The sequence below is a fragment of the Heteronotia binoei genome, chromosome 6 (genome assembly GCF_032191835.1).
Source record: "Heteronotia binoei isolate CCM8104 ecotype False Entrance Well chromosome 6, APGP_CSIRO_Hbin_v1, whole genome shotgun sequence".
NCBI classification, from domain to species: Eukaryota; Metazoa; Chordata; class Lepidosauria; order Squamata; family Gekkonidae; genus Heteronotia; species Heteronotia binoei.
In genome coordinates this window covers 142,517,317-142,538,705 of record NC_083228.1, presented here as the reverse complement: position 1 = coordinate 142,538,705, position 21,389 = coordinate 142,517,317, and the positions used below count along the sequence as shown (strand labels likewise).

Genomic DNA, 21,389 nt, shown 5'->3' with positions numbered 1-21,389 from the left:
CTTGCTTTGCAAGGCTTGCTCAATTGCACAGGAGCTACAGAGCAAAGCCTCTGTTTTCTCGATCGGCTGAGGCTCCTCGCTTGGGGAGGAATAGCTTGCTTTGCCAGGCTCTCCCAATTGCACAGCAGAGCTACTGAGCTGAGCCTCTCTTCCTTCTGTTGGCTGAGGCTCCTCTCCTTCCCCCCCCACCAGTCCCCTGGGGAAGGAACGAAGGAGCCAGAGCTTCCTTTGCCCAGTTCCCTTGATCCCATGGGAGAGATACAAAGAAAGCACCTTTAAGACCAATAAGTGCTAATGTTTTAAGTGTGTTTTAAGTTTTTTAAAAAATATATTTGTGTTTGTCTGTGTTCTTCATAAAGTTTATATTTCTGCTAAAAAAAAAAAAGGTAAAGGTAGTCCCCTGTGCAGGTACCAGTCGTTTCTGACTCTGGGGTGACGTTGCTTTCACAACGTTTTCACGGCAGACTTTTTATGGGGGTGGTTTGCCATTGCCTTCCCCAGTCCTTTACACTTCCTCCCCAGCAAGCTGGGTCCTCGTTTGACTGACCTTGGAAGGATGGAAGGCTGAGTCGACCTCGAGCCGGCTACCTGAACCAGCTTCCGCCGGGATCGAACTCAGGTCGTGAGCAGAGGGCTCCGACTGCAGTACTGCAGCTTTACCACTCTGCGTCATGGGGCTCTTTTTATATCTCTGCTACCTAATCTTAAATTAGTACTCACATGGGCTGGCCTGACATGGCTCGGCCCAATCCAACATGGCCAGGCCCAACAAGGTCTCATTTATGTTAGATCTGGCCCTCATAACGTAAATGAGTTCGACACCCCTGTGTAGGCTATATGACGCTATAAGGCTTTGCACAAAAAAAGCGGGTTTTTTGAGCAGGAACACAGTTCTGGCTGGCTTGGCATCAGGGGTGTGGCCTGATATACAAATGAGTTCCCGCTGGACTTGTTCTGCAAAAGGAGCTCTGCAAAAAAAAATATCAGTGAAAGCTTGCTTTCTGCCAAAGCGGAGAAAACTGGAAGGCTATTAAAAATAGCCTTTCCCTTATAAGGGGCCATCGTTCATGCTTGCCTTCTCTTGTGACAGTTGTCAAAGCAAGCATACAGCACTGCCGACTCCGAATCCTTCGTTCTACTTATTTCAACAAGCAGGGATTCTAATGTTTTGCATAAAGGCATACTGTTTCCAGAGCTCTTCTGGGAACCTTGCCCTTTCTAATCATGGCATTAGCGTAGAGTGGCTCGGTCGTCCCTCTCTAAAACCACGTCACGGTCTTCGGCTACTGTTTGATTTCAGATTGCTCTCTGCCGTGTGCGACTGGCGTTTATTTCTTTTCAAATATGTAGTCACAGCGAACGCTCCTTAGTCATGAGTTTAGCGCATCGTTCTCCAGCCCTGCGTGAGGAAACTGGGCTATGAAGCCACAGAAAATCTGTGCGAAGACGACTCAAGAGAAGGAAAGGCATTGCAACGTCACGGGTTCTCCCTCATCTGCGATGGACCGTTGAAAAATCGTCGTAGTTAGAATGCCTTGTCACATCACTGTAATCATTGCATCCTTGCCCAAATCTTTCTGGTGTTGCAGTAGAAGTCCCAGACTGCTGCCTAGTAGCTGAAAATAGCGAAGAGCGGAAACGTGAAACTAGATTCTGGAAAGACGGAAGTAATGCTGGTCGAGACGGCAGAGGTCTTGAAGGAGAGTGCGCTCCCCACTTTCGATGGCGTTCCGGGCAGACTCTAAGTAATGTAAATAAATGAAGTAAATTATTTATTATTACTTAAGTTCTAAGCGCCCTTAGCGGTAGAAAGTGCCATCAGCCTACAGATGCCTAATGGCAGCCCAGTCAGGTTTTCAAGATGAGACAATTTGGAGGTGGCCTTGCCATTGCCTACATCCATGTGACAGCCCTGGTATTCCTTGGAGGTTTCCCATCCAAATACTAGCCAGGGCCACTTCTCTTCGTTTCCAAGATCTGATGAGATTGGAGTAGTCTGGGCTATCCAGGTCAGCATCCATAGTAGTATTAGCAGCAGCAGCATCCTGGGCTGTTCAGGTCAGCATCCGTAGTAGAAGTAGTAGTAGTCAGCATCTGTAGTAGTATTAGCGGCAGCAGCATCCTGGGCTGTCCAGGTCAGCATCCGTAGTAGAAGTAGTAGTAGTCAGCATCTGTAGTAGTATTAGCGGCAGCAGCATCCTGGGCTGTCCAGGTCAGCATCCGTAGTAGTAGCAGTAGTAGTAGTAGTAGTCGGCGTCCATAGTAGTAGTAGCGGCAGCATACTAGGCTGTCCAGGTCAGCATCCGTAGTAGTAGTAGTAGTCAGCATCTGTAGTAGTATTAGCAGCAGCAGCATCCTGGGCTATCCAGGTCAGCATCCGTCGTCGTCGTAGAGGTCAGCATCCATAGCCTGGGCTATCCAAGTCAGCATCCATAGTAGTAGCAGCAGCCTGGGCTATCCAGGTCAGCATCCGTAGTAGTGGTGGTGGTAGTAGTAGTAGTAGTCAGCATCCGTAGTAGTGGTAGCAGCAGCCGCCTAGGCTGTCCAGGTCAGCATCTGTAGTAGTAGTCAGCATCCATAGTAGTAGTAGTAGCAGCAGCAGCAGCCTGGGCTATCCAGGTCAGCATCCATAGTAGTAGTGGTAGTAGTAATCAGCGTCCCTAGTAGTAGTAGTAGAGGCAGCATCCTAGGCTGTCCAGGTCAGCATCCGTAGTAGCAGTGGTAGTAGTAGTAGTAGTCAGCATCCGTAGTAGTAGTAGTAGCAGCAGCAGCCTAGGCTGTCCAGGTCAGTATCTATAGTAGTAGCAGCAGCAGTAGTAGCAGCAGCAGCTATCCAGGTCAGCATCCATAGTAGTAGTAGTCAGCATCTGTAGTAGTGTTAGCATCAGCAGCATCCTGGGCTGTCCAGGTCAGCATCCGTAGTAGTAGTAGTAGTCAGCATCTGTAGTAGTAGTAGGAGCAGCAGCCTAGGCTGTCCAGGACAGCATCCGTAGTAGTAGCAGCAGCAGCAGTAGTAGCAGCAGCAGCAGCTATCCAGGTCAGCATCTGTAGTAGTAGTAGTAGTCAGCATCTGTAGTAGTATTAGCAGGAGCAGCATCCTGGGCTGTCCAGGTCAGCATCCGTAGTAGTAGTAGTCAGTGTCCATAGTAGTAGTAGCGGCAGCATCCTAGGCTGTCCAGGTCAGCATCCGTAGTAGTAGCAGCCGCAGCAGCAGCAGTGGAAAGGAGGAAGAGGATTTATAGCCCTGCTTGTGGCTTATGCTGTCCTCCATCTCCCTGCAACACCCGGGAGGTAGGTAGAGTTGAGAGAGCTATGACTGACCCACGGTCACCTAGCTGGCTGCGTGTGGAGGAGAGGGGAATCAAACCCGGTTCTCCAGATTAGAGCCTGCTGCTTTTAACCACTGCAGCAAACTGGCTGTTCAGCTCACTATGATATACATCGGAGTAGCAAAATTCATGGCTTGGTTGTCTATTACTATGTCAGAGCAGGAGGTTTTTGCCAATTCTTCCCTCACAGAGGGAAGTTGGAAGGGATCGGCTACAACCGTCCCCGCTCCCATGGAAATCTAGGGAGTGAGGGGTGGGGGGTGCAAGCTACAAGGCTTCTTAAGGAAAGATGGCTGCAAGAAAGACACAACCCTCCAAGAGTGCCAGTATTCTGCCCTTCGATGTGGGCTTCTTCTGCTCACAGGGTGGCTGGCCACAGCATTATTAGTTGTTCCTCCAGATCAGTGAACTCTATTTCACATGGGCTGTCTCAGAGCCCCATGGCGCAGAGTGGTAAAGCTGCAACACTGGAGTCCAAGCTCTCTGCTCACGACCTGAGTTCGATCCCGGCGGAAGCTGGGTTCAGGTCGCCGGCTCAAGGTTGACTCATCCTTCCATCCTTCTGAGGTCAGTCAAATGAGTGCCCAGCTTGCTGGGGGGAAAGTGTAGATGACTGGGGAAGGCAATGGCAAACCACCCCGTAAAAAGGTCTGCCGTGAAAACGTCGTGATGCAACGTCACCCCGGAGTCAGAAACGACTGGTGCTTGCCCAGGGGGACTACCTTCACCTTTTCACCTTTTTTCTCAGTGCCACCCGCGTGATCTACGTCGGGAACATTCTGTAAGCTGAGACACTCTTTCCTCCACTGTCTGGTGACCTTTGTTCGCTGTGACATCCACATCCCACTTCAGGTTCTGGATTCTAGATCACATTGGAGGCAAACTGTGCTCAGTGTTAACTATAGCTCATTCAGGATAGACCTGGTGAAGGCAAACGACAGTTACGGCAAATCAGTGAATTGGCAAGGGAAAAGAGAATCACGAAAGCCCGTAGAACGTTTTCAGCGGCCGAATTGTGGTTGTAGAGAAACAAGGTTTTGTGCTGGCATTTCGCTTTTGACTTGGAGTATATCAGGACTGTGTAATCTCTGTACTCTTAAAAACACAGCACCGGAGGGGATCCAACAGGCCACATAGTCCAGCCCCTAGCACAATGCAGGAAATTGACAGCTGTCTCCGTCCCCCACACACACACACACACACAACTGTCCTGGTGACCCCTGCTCTATGCAGAGAGAAAGGCAAAAACCCCTCAAGGATTCCTGGGCCAATCTGGCCAGGAGGAAAGTTCCACTCTAGAGTATTACCCTGGGCATATAAGAAAGGACCATGGGAGCCAAGCGCCAGCTCATCCTTTCCTGCCTTCCTGCCACGGTTTTCTCTAAACACTGTGGCAATGAGTGCATGCTGCTGCATGCAGATTCCTGCATGTGTCACCAGTTTGGTGTAATGGTTAAGTGTGCGGACTCTTATCTGGGAGAACCGGGTTCGAATCCCCACTCCTTCGCTTGCAGCTGCTGGAATGGCCTTGGGTCAGCCATAGCTCTGGCAGAGGTTGTCCTTGAAAGGGCAGCTTCTGGGAGAGCTCTCTCAGCCCCACTCACCTCACAGAGTGACTGTCTCCTGAGAGCCAGTTTGGTGCAGTGGTTAAGTGCTTGGACTCTTATCTGGGAGAACCGGGTTTGATTCCCCACTCCTTCGCTTGCAGCTGCTGGAATGGCCTTGGATTAGCCATAGCTCTTGCAGAGCTGTCCTTGAAAGGGCAGCTGTTGGGAGAGCCCTCTCAGCCCCACAAACCTCACAGGGTGTCTGTCGTGGGGGGAGAAGATAAAGGAGATTGTAAGCCGCTCTGAGTCTCTGATTCAGAGGGAAGGGCGGGGTGTAAATCTGCAGTCTTCTAAATTGGTGCCATTCGTATAGTTGGGGCATTCCACAGGGAAATAAAAGATAACTCCGGCATGTGGAATAGTCTACCTTGCACATCATTAGAAAACATTTTTTCTTTATTTTCCTTCTCAGCATTTTATTGTTCAGGAGATTTTTATGCTGCCTCTCCAGAGCCCTCCTTGAGGCTGTGGGGCAAAAAAAAGAAGAGAGGTCGTGTTTGATTTGATGTTTGAGAGAAGCGCAGATAGATTTGCTTTCATGAATAGGGCAAGGATATGTGACTTTTGTGATGCAAGTGTTCAGTTACAGAACTTGTCCTGTACCACATATAAATATTCAGATGTGTGAGTACCAGGAAGCCTGCTTTTTTGCATAGAATTCTGTACTTGAACCTGGTAGCTGTCCTTAGAAAACCATGCTGTGTGTTCCTCTGCGTGGCACAGGAAAAAGTGCAGAAAAGGGCAACTAGAATGATTAAAGGGTTGGAACACTTTCCCCGTGAAGAAAAGTTAAGACCATCCACGTTTTATTGAGAACATAAGCTTTTGTGCGCTCTCTAAGCACACTTCATCAGATGAGGGTCAGATCAGATACCTGATTCCCTCGTCTGATGAAGCGTGCTTAGAGAGCACGCGAAAGCTTACATTCTGAATAAAAGTGGGTTGGTCTTAAAAGTGCAACTTGAATCCTGCTTCTTTTGCCTTCTGTCTTCCCCAGCATCAGGGTCTTCTCCAGTGAGTGTTCCCTTCTCATACCCATTCCAAATTACAGTCCTTGTATTTCAGCAGCAGTTAGTTCAGAGTTGCATTAATTTCTGAGCAGCAGCTGTTCTCTCACTTTTTTTACAGAAAATTATATGAAGTGGGAAGCCTGGTACTTTTTTTATTGCATTAGATCATGGCGTGTGGTTGAGGTTTGCCCAAAGAACATGCCACAAATGCAATTTATAAAGCAGGCATAATCCCCATCACCTTCTGTAATACTGATTTCTTTGATCGCTTACAGCTTCCTTTGTTCCCTTACATGCTGTCGTATTTATTGTTGTACTAATCTCCCTGCTTGGAACAGCTTTCTTCCTCATCCCAAGGCAAGGAAATTCCCCTCTCTGCTTTCAGTTTACAGAGGAACTGCAGTGCCTTCCATTTTCCGGCCGTATCCACTTCAAGCAGGATAGTTTGGGCAGGAAATAGGTTGACTGGAGAATGCAGTGCAGAAATACATAAATGAAGAGCACACATCTGTGAATGGCAGAGTTCCTTTTTGTAGTTTTTATTGATGCTTACAAGCCGCTCTCATTTTCCTCTTACATTCAAATGCTGGATTTATTTGATTTGGGGGGGGGGTGCTTCATGCTTCCCAGACCTTTGGTAACTGCTTTAAAAAGTGACCATACTTAAGCAAGAATAAGAACAATTTTTTTCCCCAAAAGAGAAACTCCAGTTTGAAGCTGCTGAACTGAAATTTGTATGCAGATTCTGGAAGCCCAAGCTTAAGCGCTAGTAGGACAGGGAGTTATTACTTACTACTGAGAGCAATGCAGACCTGTGGCTCGGAGTGGTAAAGCTGCAGTACTGCAGTCCGAGCTCTCTGCTCACGACCCGAGTTTGATCCCGGCGGAAGATGGGTTCAGGTAGCCGGCTCCAGGTTGACTCAGCCTTCCATCCTTCCGAGGTCAGTCAAATGAGTACCCAGCTTGCTGGGGGGGGGGCGGGGAAGTGTAGATGACTGGGGTAGGCAATGGCAAACCACCCTGTAAAAAGTCTGCCGTGAAAACATTGTGATGCGACGTTACCCCAGAGTTGGAAACGACTGGTGCTTGCACAGGGGACTGCCTTTATCTTTTTACTGAGAGCAGCAGCCTCCTTTTAGAGGCTTTTATATGCTGTTCACGAAGCTTTTCCAGTTTTCCAACAATTGGGAATGGTCCCTCTGGATGCCCTCCATGGCATTTCAATTGTTGTGGCAGCTCTTTGTCCATGTACAGGTACAGGCAGAAAAGAGGGGGCTAAAGAAAGGAGCCATGAGGATCCTGTTACAGGTTGTTCATGAGCCTGGCTGAAGCATTATGGTGGCTTACTTCCTCAAACCCCGCTGCCGGAATGCACCCAAGCTAAGAGCCAAGTGGCTAGAGCAGAGTTCCCCAACCTTTTTGAGCCTTCAGACCCAGTCTGGCGTAATGGCTAAGTATGCGGACTCTTATCTGGGAGAACCAGGTGTGATTCTCCACTCCTCCACTTGCAGCTGCTGGAATGGCCTTGGGTCAGCCATAGCTCTGGCAGGAGTTGTCCTTGAAAGGGCAGCTGCTGTGAGAGCCCTCTCAGTCCCACCCACCTCACAGGGTGTCTGTTGTGTCGGGGGGGAGAAGATATTGGACAGGGGTGGCCAATGGTAGCTCTTCAGATGTTTTTTTGCCTACAACTCGCATCAGCCTCAGCCAGCATGGCCAATGGCTGGGGCTGATGGGAGTTGTAGGCAAAAAAAACATCTGGAGAGCTACCGTTGGCCACCTCTGATATAGGAGATTGTGAACTGCTCTGAGACTGAAATTCGGAGTGGAGGGTGGGATATAAATCCAATATCTTCTTCTTTGGAATTCTGACATAACATGATGGGTATACCCACAAAATGGCTGCCGCACCTTATTTTCAGTCACATAGTGAAGATCCTTGTGCCGTTGTGGCAGCTACTGCCAAAGCAACATTTTATTTAAAAAAATATTCACAGCCAATCAAATCTCCAAAGGCCAGTCAGAAATGTTTGCCAGGCAAAAGGCTGACCTGGCCACGCCCATTTTCTAAAAACACCAGGAAAGGTGTCAGGCACCGTGTTTGGGGGCCCCAGGTAAAAAAGTACATTCTTCTGGGCCAGTCAATCATCTTCATCTTGTAGAGGGGAGGGACGGTGGCACAGTGGTAGAGCATCTCCTTGGGAAGCAGAAGGTCCCAGGTTCAATCCCCGGCATCTCCAAAAAGGGTCCAGGCAAGTAGGCGTGAAAATCCTCAGCTTGAGACCCTGGAGAGCCGCTGCCAGTCTGAGAAGAGAAGACTGACTTTGATGGACCGAGGCTCTATTTATTTATTTATTATTTATTTGTTCGATTCATATCCCGCCCTACCCCACCAAAATGTGCTCAGGGCGGCTTACAACACAGAATGCTAACAGTAAATCAGTTTAAAATACATTAATGATTATACAGTAAAATACATAAAAATATATAAAACACACATCAATATACTATGCTACCTCTTCCTTAAGTCGGTTCTTCAAGTATTCCAGTGTTCAAATATTCTGATGTTCATAAGTTTAAATATTCAGGCATCCCGGTATCGGTCAGTTATATGCCAACCGGAAGAGGGCTGTTTTACAGGCCCTGCGGAACTGTTCAAGATTCCGCAGGGCCCTCACCTCCTCCGGGAGCTGGTTCCACCAACAGGGGGCTGCAATCGAAAAGGCCCTGTCTCTGGTCGCTTTCAGACGGGCCTCCTTTGGCCCAGGGATTATAAGGTCTGATTCAGTATAAGGCAGCTTCATATGTAGGAAGGTCCAAAGGGATCCTCAGGAGAGATAGAACCCCCCACCCCAGGTAAATTATTTACCACAGATACCCAGTTAGAGTCAGAGCTGGTGGAACTCTCTGATGGAACTCTCGACCTGATGGAACTCTTTGCCAATTATTCCCAGGGCCCTGTGGGACTTAGTGCCATTCCAGAGAGCTTGCAAGGCCAGAGGTGTTCTGTCAGACTGAGGGTAGCAACGGTTTCCATCATGGCCGGCTCCTCCTCCTCCTTTTCTTCTGTCTTTCTCACTTCAGCCTCCTCTTCGTCCTGCCCACAAGACGGTATCACAACCTGGAGCAGGTTTAAGTGTAATTAGAGACACCATCTCGAGACTATTTGTAATATAGGAAGGACTGTTTTGTTGATTTTTAACAATGCTATATTGATTTTTTTTAAGAACATAAGAGAACCCATGTTGGATCAGGCCAACGGCCCATCAAGTCCAACACTCTGTGTCACACAGTGGCAAAAAATTTTATATACACACATACACTGTGGCTAATAGCCACTGATGCACCTGTGCTCCATATTTTTATCTAAACCCTTCTTGAAGGTGGCTATACTTGTGGCCGCCACCACCTCCTGTGGCAGTGAATTCCACATGTTAATCACCCTTTGGGTGAAGAAGTACTTCCTTTTATCCGTTTTAACCTGTCTGCTCCGCAATTTCATCGAATGCCCACGAGTTCTTGTATTGTGAGAAAGGGAGAAAAGTACTTCTTTCTCTACTTTCTCCATCCCATGCATTATCTTGTAAACCTCTATCATGTCACCCTGCATCTTTGTTGTACATCACCCAAAGCCCTGTGTATATGGGGACTGGGCGATTCACAAATCTGAGATATAAATACACTGTCTTTCACTCTTACGACTTTATCCTGCTCTTGATTAGGGAGCAAAAACCATGAAGGAGTAATCTTGTACCTAGGGACTCCATTTTGCTACACAGCAGGGACAATGGAGAGAAGATGGGATTGGACACACATCTGGAGCAGAAGGCCATCAGTGGCTCTTAACCACAGCGTGTTGTTGGAACTCTCTGTCTGGGGCAAGTGATGCTCTGTATTCTTGGTGCTTGGGAGGAGCAACAGTAGGAGGGCTTCTAGTGTCCTGGCCCCACTGATGGAACTCCTGCTGGCACTTGGGTTTTTTTGGCCACTGTGTGACACAGAGTGTTGGACTGGATGGGCCATTGGCCTGATCCAACACAGCTCTTCTTATGCTCTTATAGATGGAGTTCTCTGACCGGGGCAGTGATGCTGTATATTCTTGGTGCTGTGGGGGGGGGGGGTGCACACTGGGAGGGCTTCTAGTGTCCTAGCCCCACTGTTGGACCCCTTCATGGCAACTGGGTTTTGGCCACTATGTGACACAGAATGTTGGACTGGAGGGGCCATTGGCCTGATCCAACATGGCTCCTCTTATGTTCTTATGTCTGGAGCAGTGATGCTCTGTATTCTTGGTGCTTGGGGGTGCACAGTGGGAGGGCTTCTAGTGTCCTGGCCCCACTGTGGACCTCCTGATGGCACCTAGGTTTTTTGGCCACTGTGTGACACAGAGTGTTGGACTGGATGGGCCACCAGCCTGATCCAACATGGCTCCTCTTATGTTCAGAAGTAATGATGAACTTTAAACTACCACATCTTCAAGTAAAGCTAGCTTGTTTTATTTAAACGTCCCTACGATGAGAACTGAGTTTAAGGTACAGGGAAAAGGTACCGTGTTTGTTTCCTGGCTCAGCCTGAAATGCTTGAACAACACTTGTGTGATCTTTTTTTAAATCCGTTTATTAAACTTTCCCATATTTTGAGTTCTCTGATTCTGATCTCTGGAACAGTGCCGCACCCTGTTCAGCCTTGCTATCAAGAGTGCGGTAACAGGGAAGGGATGCGGGTCAGCTCGCCGTCTTTGGAGCACAATGGTGTGACTGTGCAAAGATTGCGATGGATCGCCCCCGCTCCTGCTTGTGGAGCACCATGGGCCGGCGCAGCAACTAGACGTGGCTCGCAAGCCTCAGTACCAGTATAGAGTGCTTTGACTTATAACTCGCACCAATGCTGCCTCTAAGCTGTGGAGTCTTGTGAGCCACAATTCTACTTTGTGAGCTGCTGGCATTCAAGTTGTGAGTTGCTGCATAAATCGGTTGGCTCTGGAGCCATTTTTCCTGAGCTAAGACAAAAACGTGTGAGCCGGAGGCGGGGGGAATAAACTGAGCCAGCTCACACTAACTCAACTTAGAGGGAACACTAGTTAGCACTCCTGGGACGGGGACGGGGGGCAGCGGTGGCCTGGGGGACAGCCGTGGGGTCTTCCTGGAATCTGTATTGGCAGGAACTCATTTGCATATTAGGCCACACCCCCTGGTGCCAAGCCAGTCGGAACTGCATTCCTGTGCGTTCCTGCTCAAAAAAGAGCCCTGCTGTATTGGTATGGCCCTTCTCTTCTGTTTGCTGCACTGTAATTCATCACAGTTTGAGTTTACAGGACTTAGCCGGCTTAATTTTCAGTGGAATAAAAGCTCATCCAGCGGTTGTGGGGAATGGGGTATGCTGATTAATCAAATGTGCTGATATTAAAGCATATTCCTCTGTCTTGCGCAAGGACTGTTGTTATTTTTGGTAGAAGAAGCCAAGCGGGAACTCATTTACATATTAGGCCACACCCTCTGACAATGCCATTGTTGCACATGGGGCTTTTGGGTAAAAAAAACCCCCAACAGGAACTCATTTGCATATTAGGCTGCACTCTCTGACAGTGCCATTGTTACACATGGGGCTTTTTTGATTGGAAACCCCGCTCAGCAGGAACTCATTTGCATATTAGGCCACACCCTCTCACAGCGCCATTGTCGCGCATGGGCTTTTTGGGCAGAAAACCCAGCAGGAACTCATTTGCATATTAGGCCACACCCTCTGACAGCGCCATTGTTACACATCAGGCTTTTTGGCAGGGGAGGCCCAGCAGGAACTCATTTGCATATTAGGCCACACCCTCTGGCAGCACCATTGTTACACGTGGGGCTTTTGGGTAAAAAAAACCCCCAACAGGAACTCATTTGCATATTAGGCCACACACCCCTGACACCGAGCCAGCTGGAGCTGCGTTCCTGTGCATTCCTGCTCCAAAAAAAGCCCTGATCCTGTGCCCAGAACCCACCATGAGTCGACCCCACCCCGCTGGGAAGTGATGGCGGCCCGGTGGGATCTGGCTTTGCGCCTTCTGGCAGAGAAGGGAAGGAGACGTTCAAACATCCCATTGGCTGTTCGCGTGTGCTGTCAGAAGCCCAACAACAACCTGAGTACCGTGGCTGAGCGGAATCCGCTTGACCTCTGGGTGGTGCTGGGCATTCTGGGTAACAGAGCTTCCTCTATAGTTTCCTCTCTTGCCTTCCCCTTCGGTTCGTATGCATACGCAGAAGTATATACTGTGTGAGCCACCTTGACAACTATGGCCAGTAAGTTTGTCCAGGGCTTTTTTTTTTTTAAGCAGGAACTTCTTTGCATATTAGGCCACACCTCCCTGATGTAGCCAGCCCTCCAAGAGCTTACAGGGCTCTTAGTTACAGGGCCTACTGTAAGCTCCAGGAGGACTGGCTGCATCAGGGAGGTGTGGCCTAATATGCAAAGGCAGGGATGGAATTCTAGCAGGAGCTCCTTGACGTGTTAGGCCTCACACCCCTGATGCAGCCAATCCCCCAAGAGCTGACAGGGCTCTTAGTACAGGGCCGACTGTAAGCTTCAGGAGGATTGGCTACAGCAGGGAGGTGTGGCCTAATATGCAAAGGCAGGGATGGAATTCTAGCAGGAGCTCCTTGACGTGTTAGGCCACACACCCCTGCTGTAGCCAATCCTCCAGGAGCTTACAGGGCTCTTATTCCAGGGCCTACTGTAAGCTCCAGGAGGACTGGCTGCATCAGGGGGGTGCGGCCTAATATGCAAAGGAGTTCCTGCTGCAAAAAAAGCCCCGAGTGTGTCTTTTTTTTTTGCAGTTTCAGTTAAATTTACTTTAGAAACCCACAAAATGGAGTCTGTCGAATCCTCATTTTCAGCGATTCTGCAACTAGCGATGCCGATTGTCACTCTCGTTTCGTTTGCCTCTTTTTTCAGATTTGTCACGGAACAGACTCGCGGAGCTGCCGCCTGAAGTTTGTCTCTTTGTGTCCCTCGAGAGCCTTAACTTGTACCAGAATTGTATCCGCTATATCCCAGAAGCCATCCTGAACCTGCAGTCTTTAACCTTTCTGAATATCAGGTAACCGTGACAGCCGTTCGTTACGCAGTAGTAGTTGCATTCTGCAGTAGGCAACTCTTGGATCATTGGACGGAAGTCGGCTTCATCGAGCATAATCCCTACCCCAGAGGTGCTGTGCTGCGGGGCTGTTCTGTTATCAGTGGAAATGGTGCTTCACGTTTCTGTGATTCAGTACAGTTTTCAAGGGCTGAGGCTGAATAGACAGATTGGCTGCGTGTCAGAGTACTGCAGCCCTCTCTGGATTTCCTGTTCTGGCAGCGATTCCTCCTGCTATATCAGAGGCTGCTCCAGAAAGTCCCTCTGATTAACGGGACGGATTTGAGGAGGAGTTGTGGGTGGGCAAGCTGGAGAACTAGGGAGGGTGAGGAATCGCAGAGATTCCCTTTAATTAGTTGAACAAAGCGGTAGTCAAGTTCACCTTTAAGACCAACAAAATTTTAATCAGAATGTAAGCTTCCATGTGCTAAAAGCTTACGTTCCGAATAAAACTTTGTTGGTCTTAAGGATGCAACTTGACTCCTGCTTCGTTCAGCTGCTTCAGACCAGCACGTCTGCCCACTTGGATCTATCCCATTAACTAGTTTGTTGTGATTGCTTTTCGTTAAAGGTTGCTTAGCCCATCTCTGCATCTATACTCCAGTGAGAACTTCAATCTCTGACTTGATATCCAATCTCTGACTTGATATTCATGCGCTGTATTTTATAAAAATGCAGTGCATTCTCGTGGGCTGTAAGTAATGCCGCAAGGAGTTACATAGCTCAGCTGATGGCAACAGTATAAAAATAAGCACTGAGGTTTGCTTTGGCATTGTCCTTTGGCCTATTCAGTTTGCCTAGCTTCCTTTGTGTTGGGTTGGTTTTTTTTTTGCAGTTGGTTTTTAAGTAGGAAATGAGTCAGAGGATAACTTCCTATCGTTGTTCATTTTAAAATATTTATTATGCACAGCCAGCTGACTTTGGACAGTGTCTGTTGCTTGAGGATAGAATTTTGCTATGGAGATTTCAGGTTTATATATATATTTTAAAAGTTTGTTTTGGTCAGGTTGAGAAAGTAGCCGTTCTGTTTCAATAGCGGAGGCTATGCCAGAGTGGATTATTCTTCCCAGTCGCTACAGAGCCAAGCAAGAGACAGACGTTTTGCTTTCTTTCTTTGCTTCTGCTAAATCACGAGTGGCTAAACACGGTTTTAAAAAAATCCCGTTCTTTCGAAGAGCCGTGTCTTCATTTTTGAAGGGTGCAGAACGTTACTGATTCAAGGCGCTGGACTCTTGCACGGAACAGATTTGTAATAGATTAAAATGTCTAATATTGCACAGCTGCTGTAGGAAGTTCAACAAGTTTGTGTATTGTAACTTGAGAACTTCATTAATGAGAATGTTCTTCCAAAGCCTTGCATGTGTAACTGTGTGAAAATCTAATTTTTAAAAAATCTGCTTGGTCTCTTATGGTGAGAAGCAGTAACCATATTTTCTGCTCACTCAGCTTTAAGAAACAGGCATCTCCTGATGTTCCAGTACTTTAGATCAGCGGTCCCCAACCTTTTTGGCAACAGGGACTGGTTTTTGTGGAAGACAGTTTTTGCACAGACCCGGGAGTGGGGGGGAGGGGGCGACAGATGGTTTCAAGATGATACACTTGTGCACTTTCTTTCTATTAGTTGGGCGTAGTGGTTAAGTGTGTGGACTCTTATCTGGGAGAACCGGGTTTGATTCCCCTCCACTTGCACCTGCTGGAATGGCCTTGGGTCAGCCATATCTCTCACAAGAGATGTCCTTGAAACGGCAGCTTCTGTCAGCGCTCTCTCAGCCCCACCCACCTCACAGGGTGTCTGTTGTGGGGGAAGAAGATAAAGGAGGTTGTGAGCCGCTCTGAGATTCAGAGTAAGAGCAGGATATAAATCCGATATCTTCTTTATTGAAAACCAGTTTGTTGTAGCGGCGAAGTGCGCAGACTCTTATCTAGGAGAATCGATTTGATGCCCCACTTCTCCAACGGCAGCTGCTCGAATGGTCTTGGGTCAGCCATAGCTCTCACAATAGTTGTCCTTGGAAGGGCAGCTGCTGGGAGAGCCCTCTCAGCCCCACCCATCCCGCAGGGTGGTTGTTGTGGGGGAGGAAGATAAAAGAGATTGTGACTGCTCCGAGACTCTGAGATTTGGAGTGGAGGACGGGATATAAATCTAATGTTGTCTTCTTCTTCTTAAATTGTAATATATAATGAAATAATTATACAACTCATGGCCCAGTTGCTAACAGACCACGGACCGGTACTGGTTCACAGACTGGGGGTTGAGGATCCCTGCTTTAGATCTGCCAGTTTTTTTATGTTTTGAAGAGCCTTTTCCTGTCCCTGATTCGCATGAGAGGGTGGGGGAAGACCCAAGAACGCCACCGTGTGCATGCCCTTTCAATACTGCAACATCCTCTATATCAGCGGCTCCCAACCTTTTTGGCACCAGACACCAGTTTTGTGGAAGACAATTTTTCCACGGATGGGATGGTGGTGGTTTCAGAATGATACAATTGTGCGCTTTATTTCTATTAGTTCGGTGTGTTGGTTAAGTGTGCGGACTCTTCTCTGGGAGAACCTACCGGGTTTGATTCCCCCACTCCTCCACTTGCATCTGCTGGAATGGCCTTGGGTCAGCCATGGCTCTCATAGGAGTTGTCCTTGAAAGGGCAGCTTCTGGGAGAGCTCTCTCAGCCCCACCCACCTCACACGGTGCCTGTTGTTGGGGAGGAAGGCAAAGGAGATTGTGAGCCGCTCTGAGACTCTGTCCTTGAAAAGGGCAGCTTCTGGGAGAGCTCTGTCAGCCTCACCCATCTCACAGGGTGTCTGTTGTGGGGGTGGAAGGGAAAGGAGATTGTGAGCCGCTCTGAGACTTTTCGGAGTGGAGGGTGGGATATAAATCCAATATCTTCATCTACCTTACAGGGTGTCTGTTGTGGGGGAGGAAGGTAAAGGAGATTGTGAGCTGCTCTGTGACTCTTCGGAGTGGAGGGCGGGATATAAATCCAATATCTTCATCTACCTCACCGGGTGTCTGTTGTGGGGGAGGAAGGTAAAGGAGATTGTGAGCTGCTCTGAGACTCTTCGGAGTGGAGGGCGAGCTATAAATCCAATATCTTCATCTACCTCACAGGGTGTCTGTTGTGGGGGAGGAAGGTAAAGGAGATTGTGAGCCGCTCTGAGACTCTTCGGAGTGGAGGGCGGGATATAAATCCAATATCTTCATCTACCTCACCGGGTGTCTGTTGTGGGGGAGGAAGGGAAAGGAGATGGTGAGCCGCTCTGAGACTCTTCAGAGTGGAGGGCGGGATATACATCCAATATCTTCATCTACCTCACAGGGTGTCTGTTGTGGGGGAGGAAGGTAAAGGAGATTGTGAGCCGCTCTGTGACTCTTCGGAGTGGAGGGCGGGATATAAATCCAATATCTTCATCTACCTCACAGGGTGTCTGTTGTGGGGGAGGAAGGTAAAGGAGATTGTGAGCTGCTCTGAGACTCTTCGGAGTGGAGGGCGAGCTATAAATCCAATATCTTCATCTACCTCACAGGGTGTCTGTTGTGGGGGAGGAAGGTAAAGGAGATTGTGAGCCGCTCAGTGACTCTTCAGAGTGCAGGGCGGGATATAAATCCAATATCTTCATCTACCTCACCGGGTGTCTGTTGTGGGGGAGGAAGGGAAAGGAGATGGTGAGCCGCTCTGAGACTCTTCAGAGTGGAGGGCGGGATATACATCCAATATCTTCATCTACCTCACAGGGTGTCTGTTGTGGGGGAGGAAGGTAAAGGAGATTGTGAGCTGCTCTGAGACTCTTCGGAGTGGAGGGCGAGCTATAAATCCAATATCTTCATCTACCTCACAGGGTGTCTGTTGTGGGGGAGGAAGGTAAAGGAGATTGTGAGCCGGTCTGAGACTCTTTGGAGTGGAGGGCGGGATATAAATCCAATATCTTCATCTACCTCACAGGGTTTCTGTTGTGGGGGAGGAAGGGAAAGGAGATTGTGAGCCGCTCTAAGACTCTTCGGAGTGGAGGGAGGGATATAAATCCAATGTCGTCGTCTTATTCTTATTGTAATATATAATGAAATAATTACACAACGCACGGCCAGGTTGTTAACAGGCCACGGACTGGTACCGATCCACGGGCTGGGGGTTGCGGACCCTCGCTCTATATGACAGCCCTTGAAGTTCTAGTTCTTGTTAACGATTTTTAAAATTTGGAAATGTTAAGGTTCAAAGTGCATTAGATTTCCTCGGCTGGTTTCTTGTTCAGATTCCAGCTGGAAGGCTAAAGGGGATCTGCCCCGCCTTCAGAATAAGAGGGGTACAATAACCCATTCCACGAAGTTTGCCTCGAGTCTCTTTCAGGATTATTTTTGTTGTGCCTGGCGTTTACTTTGGTTCTACGGTTGGGCAGGCTCCGTCATGTAAGCGGTGTTGGGAATCCCAGCTGCGGATGACATCAGTTCTCCTTCAGGTGGCTTCTGTTATCGGTTCCTCAGGAAGCTGGTTTAGGGAGGACGGAGGCAGGCCGGTTAGCTTTTTCAGAAGACTTCCATCGTGAAAAGCGAAGACAAGGAAAATCCAGCTGCTTTTTGTTCTGTGATCCCGCAGAACAAAAGTTTTCTGCTTCGTAGGCAATAAAACGCGTGCGTTCACCTGAGGCGTTCTTGCAACATGTATTGCAGACTCAGTGGTTCCAGATTCTGGTTTTCACTGGTCTCGGGCAGGTGTCATTCTGCACTCATGTCAGCTACAGGTCAACTTTAGGTTGCAAAATGACAGGCTAATATGCTTCCTGGAGGCACTTTTGGGATGGACTAAGACTTAATAAACTTAAAAAGAAGTTGATGATGATATTGGATTTATATCCTGCTCTCCACTCCAAATCTCAGAGTGGCTCACAATCTCCTTTACCTTCCCCCCCCCCCACAACAGACACCCTGTGAGGTAGATGAAGATATTGGATTTATATCCCGCCCTCCACTCCGAAGAGTCTCAGAGCAGCTCACAACCTCCTTTCCCTTCCTCCCCCACAACAGACACCCTATGAGGTGGGTGGGGCTGAGAGGGCTCTCCCAGCAGCTGCCCTTTCAAGGACAGCCTGTGCCAGACCCAAGGCCATTCCTGCAGCTGCAAGTGGAGGAGTGGAGAATCAAACGCAGTTCTCCCAGATAATAATAATAATAATAATAATAATATTATTATATTCACCACTACATCAAACTGGTTTTAACGAAATCCTAACAAAATGGAAGTGCGACTGGAAGGAAGAAGGACTGAATGAGCTGTCCCCTGCATGGAATTGCATTCCCTCTAAGGGAGCTGGTGGACGGCTTGGGGGTGCCTCCTCTTGAATAAGCAGGCGTCAGCAATGTACTTTTCACCAGCTGTGGTTGATGAGCAAGCTGTGGCCTTCCTGGGGCAAAAAAAGATCTTGCCATTGTTGGAGACAAGGCCTTCTCAGTCACGGCACTGAAGCTATGGAACTCATAAGAACATAAGAGAAGCCATGTTGGATCGGGCCAGTGGCCCATCTAGTCCAACACTCTGTGTCACATAAGAACATAAGAGAAGCCATCTTGGAAGCAGGCCAATGGCCCATTCCAGTCCCAACACTCTGTGTCACATAAGAACATAAGAGAAGCCATCTTGGAGCAGCCCAATGGCCCATCCAGTCCAACACTCTGTGTCACATAAGAACATAAGATAAGCCATGTTGGGTCAGGCCAATGGCCCCTCCAGTCCACCACTCTGTGTCATATAAGTACATAAGAGAAGCCATGTTGGATCAGGCCAGTGGCCCATCCAGTCCAACACTGTGTCACATAAGAACATAAGAGAAGCCATCTTGGAGCAGGCCAATGGCCCATCCAGTCCAACACTGTGTCACATAAGAACATAAGAGAAGCCATGTTGGATCAGGCCAGTGGCCCCTCCAGTCCAACACTCTGTGTCACATAAGAACATAAGAGAAGCCATGTTGGATCAGGCCAATGGCCCCTCCAGTCCAACACTGTGTCACATGAGAACATAAGAGAAGCCATGTTGGATCAGGCCAATGCCCCATCCAGTCCAACACTCTGTGTCACATAAGAACAGAAGGAGAAGCCATGTTGGATCAGGCCAATGGCCCCCTCCAGTCCAACACTCTGTGTCACATGAGAACATAAGAGAAGCCATCTTGGAGCAGGCCAGTGGCCCATCCAGTCCAGCACTGTGTGTCACTTAGCGGCCAAAAAAAGCATGTGCCCATCAGGAGGTCCACCGGTGGGGGCCAGGACCTCCTGATGGCACTTGGTTATTTGTGCTACATGTGGGACTGCCCTTGAAGAGTGTTCAAAAGCTGCAGATAGTACAGAATGCTGCAGCCAGAATGTTGACTGGAGTAGGTTGTAGGGAGGGATCGTATCATTCCACTGTTACTCCATCTGCACTGGCACCCAGTTAGCTTTTGGGCCCAGTTCAAGGTGCCAGGATTGACCTTTAAAGCACTATACAACAGGAGTGTCAAACATGCGGCCTAGGGGGCCAAATCAGGTCCCCAGAGGGCTCCTATCAGGCCCCCGAGCAACTGGTTGCCATCTGCTTCCATCTCCCTCTCTTGCTTCCTTCTGCATCACAGCTTGATTTGCCAGGATATTATAGCATTGGAAAAAGTCCTGAAAAGGGCAACTAGAATGATTAAAGGTTTGGAACACTTTCCCTATGACGTAACGTTAAAACTCTTGGGGCTGTTTAGCTTGGAGAAACGTCGACTGCGAGGTGACATGAGAGAGGTTTACAAGATTGTGCATGGGTTGGAGAAAGTAGAGAAGAAGAAGAAGAAGATATTGGATTTATATCCCGCCCTCCACTCCGAAGAGTCTCAGAGCGGCTCACAATCTCCTTTCCCTTCCTCCCTCACAACAGACACCCTGTGAGGTGGGTAGGGCTCTTACAGCAGCTGCCCTTTCAAGGACAACCTCCGCCAGAGCTATGGCTGACCCAAGGCCAGTTCAGCAGGTGCAAGTGGAGGAGTGGGGAATCAAACCCGGTTCTCCCAGATAAGAGTCCGCACACTTAACCACTACACCAAACTGGTGTAGTGGTCCTTTTCTCCCTTTCTCACAATACAAGAACTCGTGGGCATTCAATGAAATTGCTGAGCAGTCGGGTTAGAACGGATAAAAGGAAGTACTTCTTCACCCAAAGGGTGATTAACATGTGGAATTCACTGCCACAGGAGGTGGCGGCGGCTACAAGCATAGCCAGCTTCAAGAGGGGGTTAGATAAAAATATGGAGCAGAGGTCCATTAGTGGCTATTAGCCACAGTGTGTATATATATGTGTATATAAATTTTTTTTGCCACTGTGTGACACAGAGTATTGGACTGGATGGGCCATTGGCCTGATCCAACATGGCTTCTCTTCTGTTCTTATGTGACACAGAGTGTTGGACTGGATGGGCCACTGGCCTGATCCAACATGGCTTCTCTTATGTTTTTATGTGACACAGAGTGTTGGACTGGATGGGCCATTGGCCTGATCCAACATGGCTTCTCTTCTGTTCTTATGTGACACAGAGTGTTGGACTGGATGGGCCACTGGCCTGATCCAACATGGCTTCTCTTATGTTTTTATGTGACACAGAGTGTTGGACTGGATGGGCCATTGACCTGATCCAACATGGCTTCTCTTATGTGTTTACATATATATACACACACACACTCCTGAAAGAAAAAGATTAGAATTTCTGTGTCTTAAGGTGTGTGTGTGGTGGTGGTGGGGAAACATGTTTTAATGTTTGATCATTGACTGTGTTGGGGATGCTAAACTGAGTGGAAAGGCAGCATAAAAATGTCTTAAATAAACAAAATAAATACATTAGATTTACTAAACGTGCAGTCGTTTTACGAGCCAAACATCCTTATTCCCTTTCTCGTTTTTTTTTCAAACACCCTTAGTTTCTTAGAGCAAAGAAACAGGGAGCAGCCCAAGTACATTACTGTACTTGGCAAGCAAACCCAATTCTCTTTATACATGTCAGGGAAGGGGGGGGGTCCCCCCCTCCAAGAACCCAGCCAGCTGTCTTTTCCCGTTTCCATGTATCTGACGTGGAGCAGCAGGAAAGCACGTGAAAGAAATCTGGGTTCAGGCATCATCCAGTGCTTTCGTTCCTGTTCACCCTGGATTGGACGGCCGCGGCGGAAGCCTTCGTTCTCCTTTGAGCAGCCCTATTGCCTAAGCGTTGCATTTGTCAGAAAATAGCTTGAATGATCTAAAATCATTTTACAAAAGGGGAGGGACGGTGGCTCAGTGGTAGAGCATCTGTTTGATAAGCAGAAGGTCCCAGGTTCAATCCCCGGCATCTCCAA

At 48.4% G+C, this 21,389-nt stretch overlaps 1 protein-coding gene across 3 annotated transcripts in view; it reads left to right on the top strand.

Moving 5' to 3' along the window:
- The window catches only part of LRCH3 (leucine rich repeats and calponin homology domain containing 3), a 219,112-nt gene that overhangs the window by 53,892 nt on the left and 143,831 nt on the right, over positions 1 to 21,389 (top strand). For all 3 annotated transcript variants that reach the window (XM_060242835.1, XM_060242833.1, XM_060242834.1), the window contains exon 2: positions 12,880 to 13,024. In XM_060242835.1, coding sequence (XP_060098818.1) covers positions 12,880 to 13,024 — 145 coding nt within the window. The remainder of the gene's footprint in view (positions 1 to 12,879; positions 13,025 to 21,389) is intronic.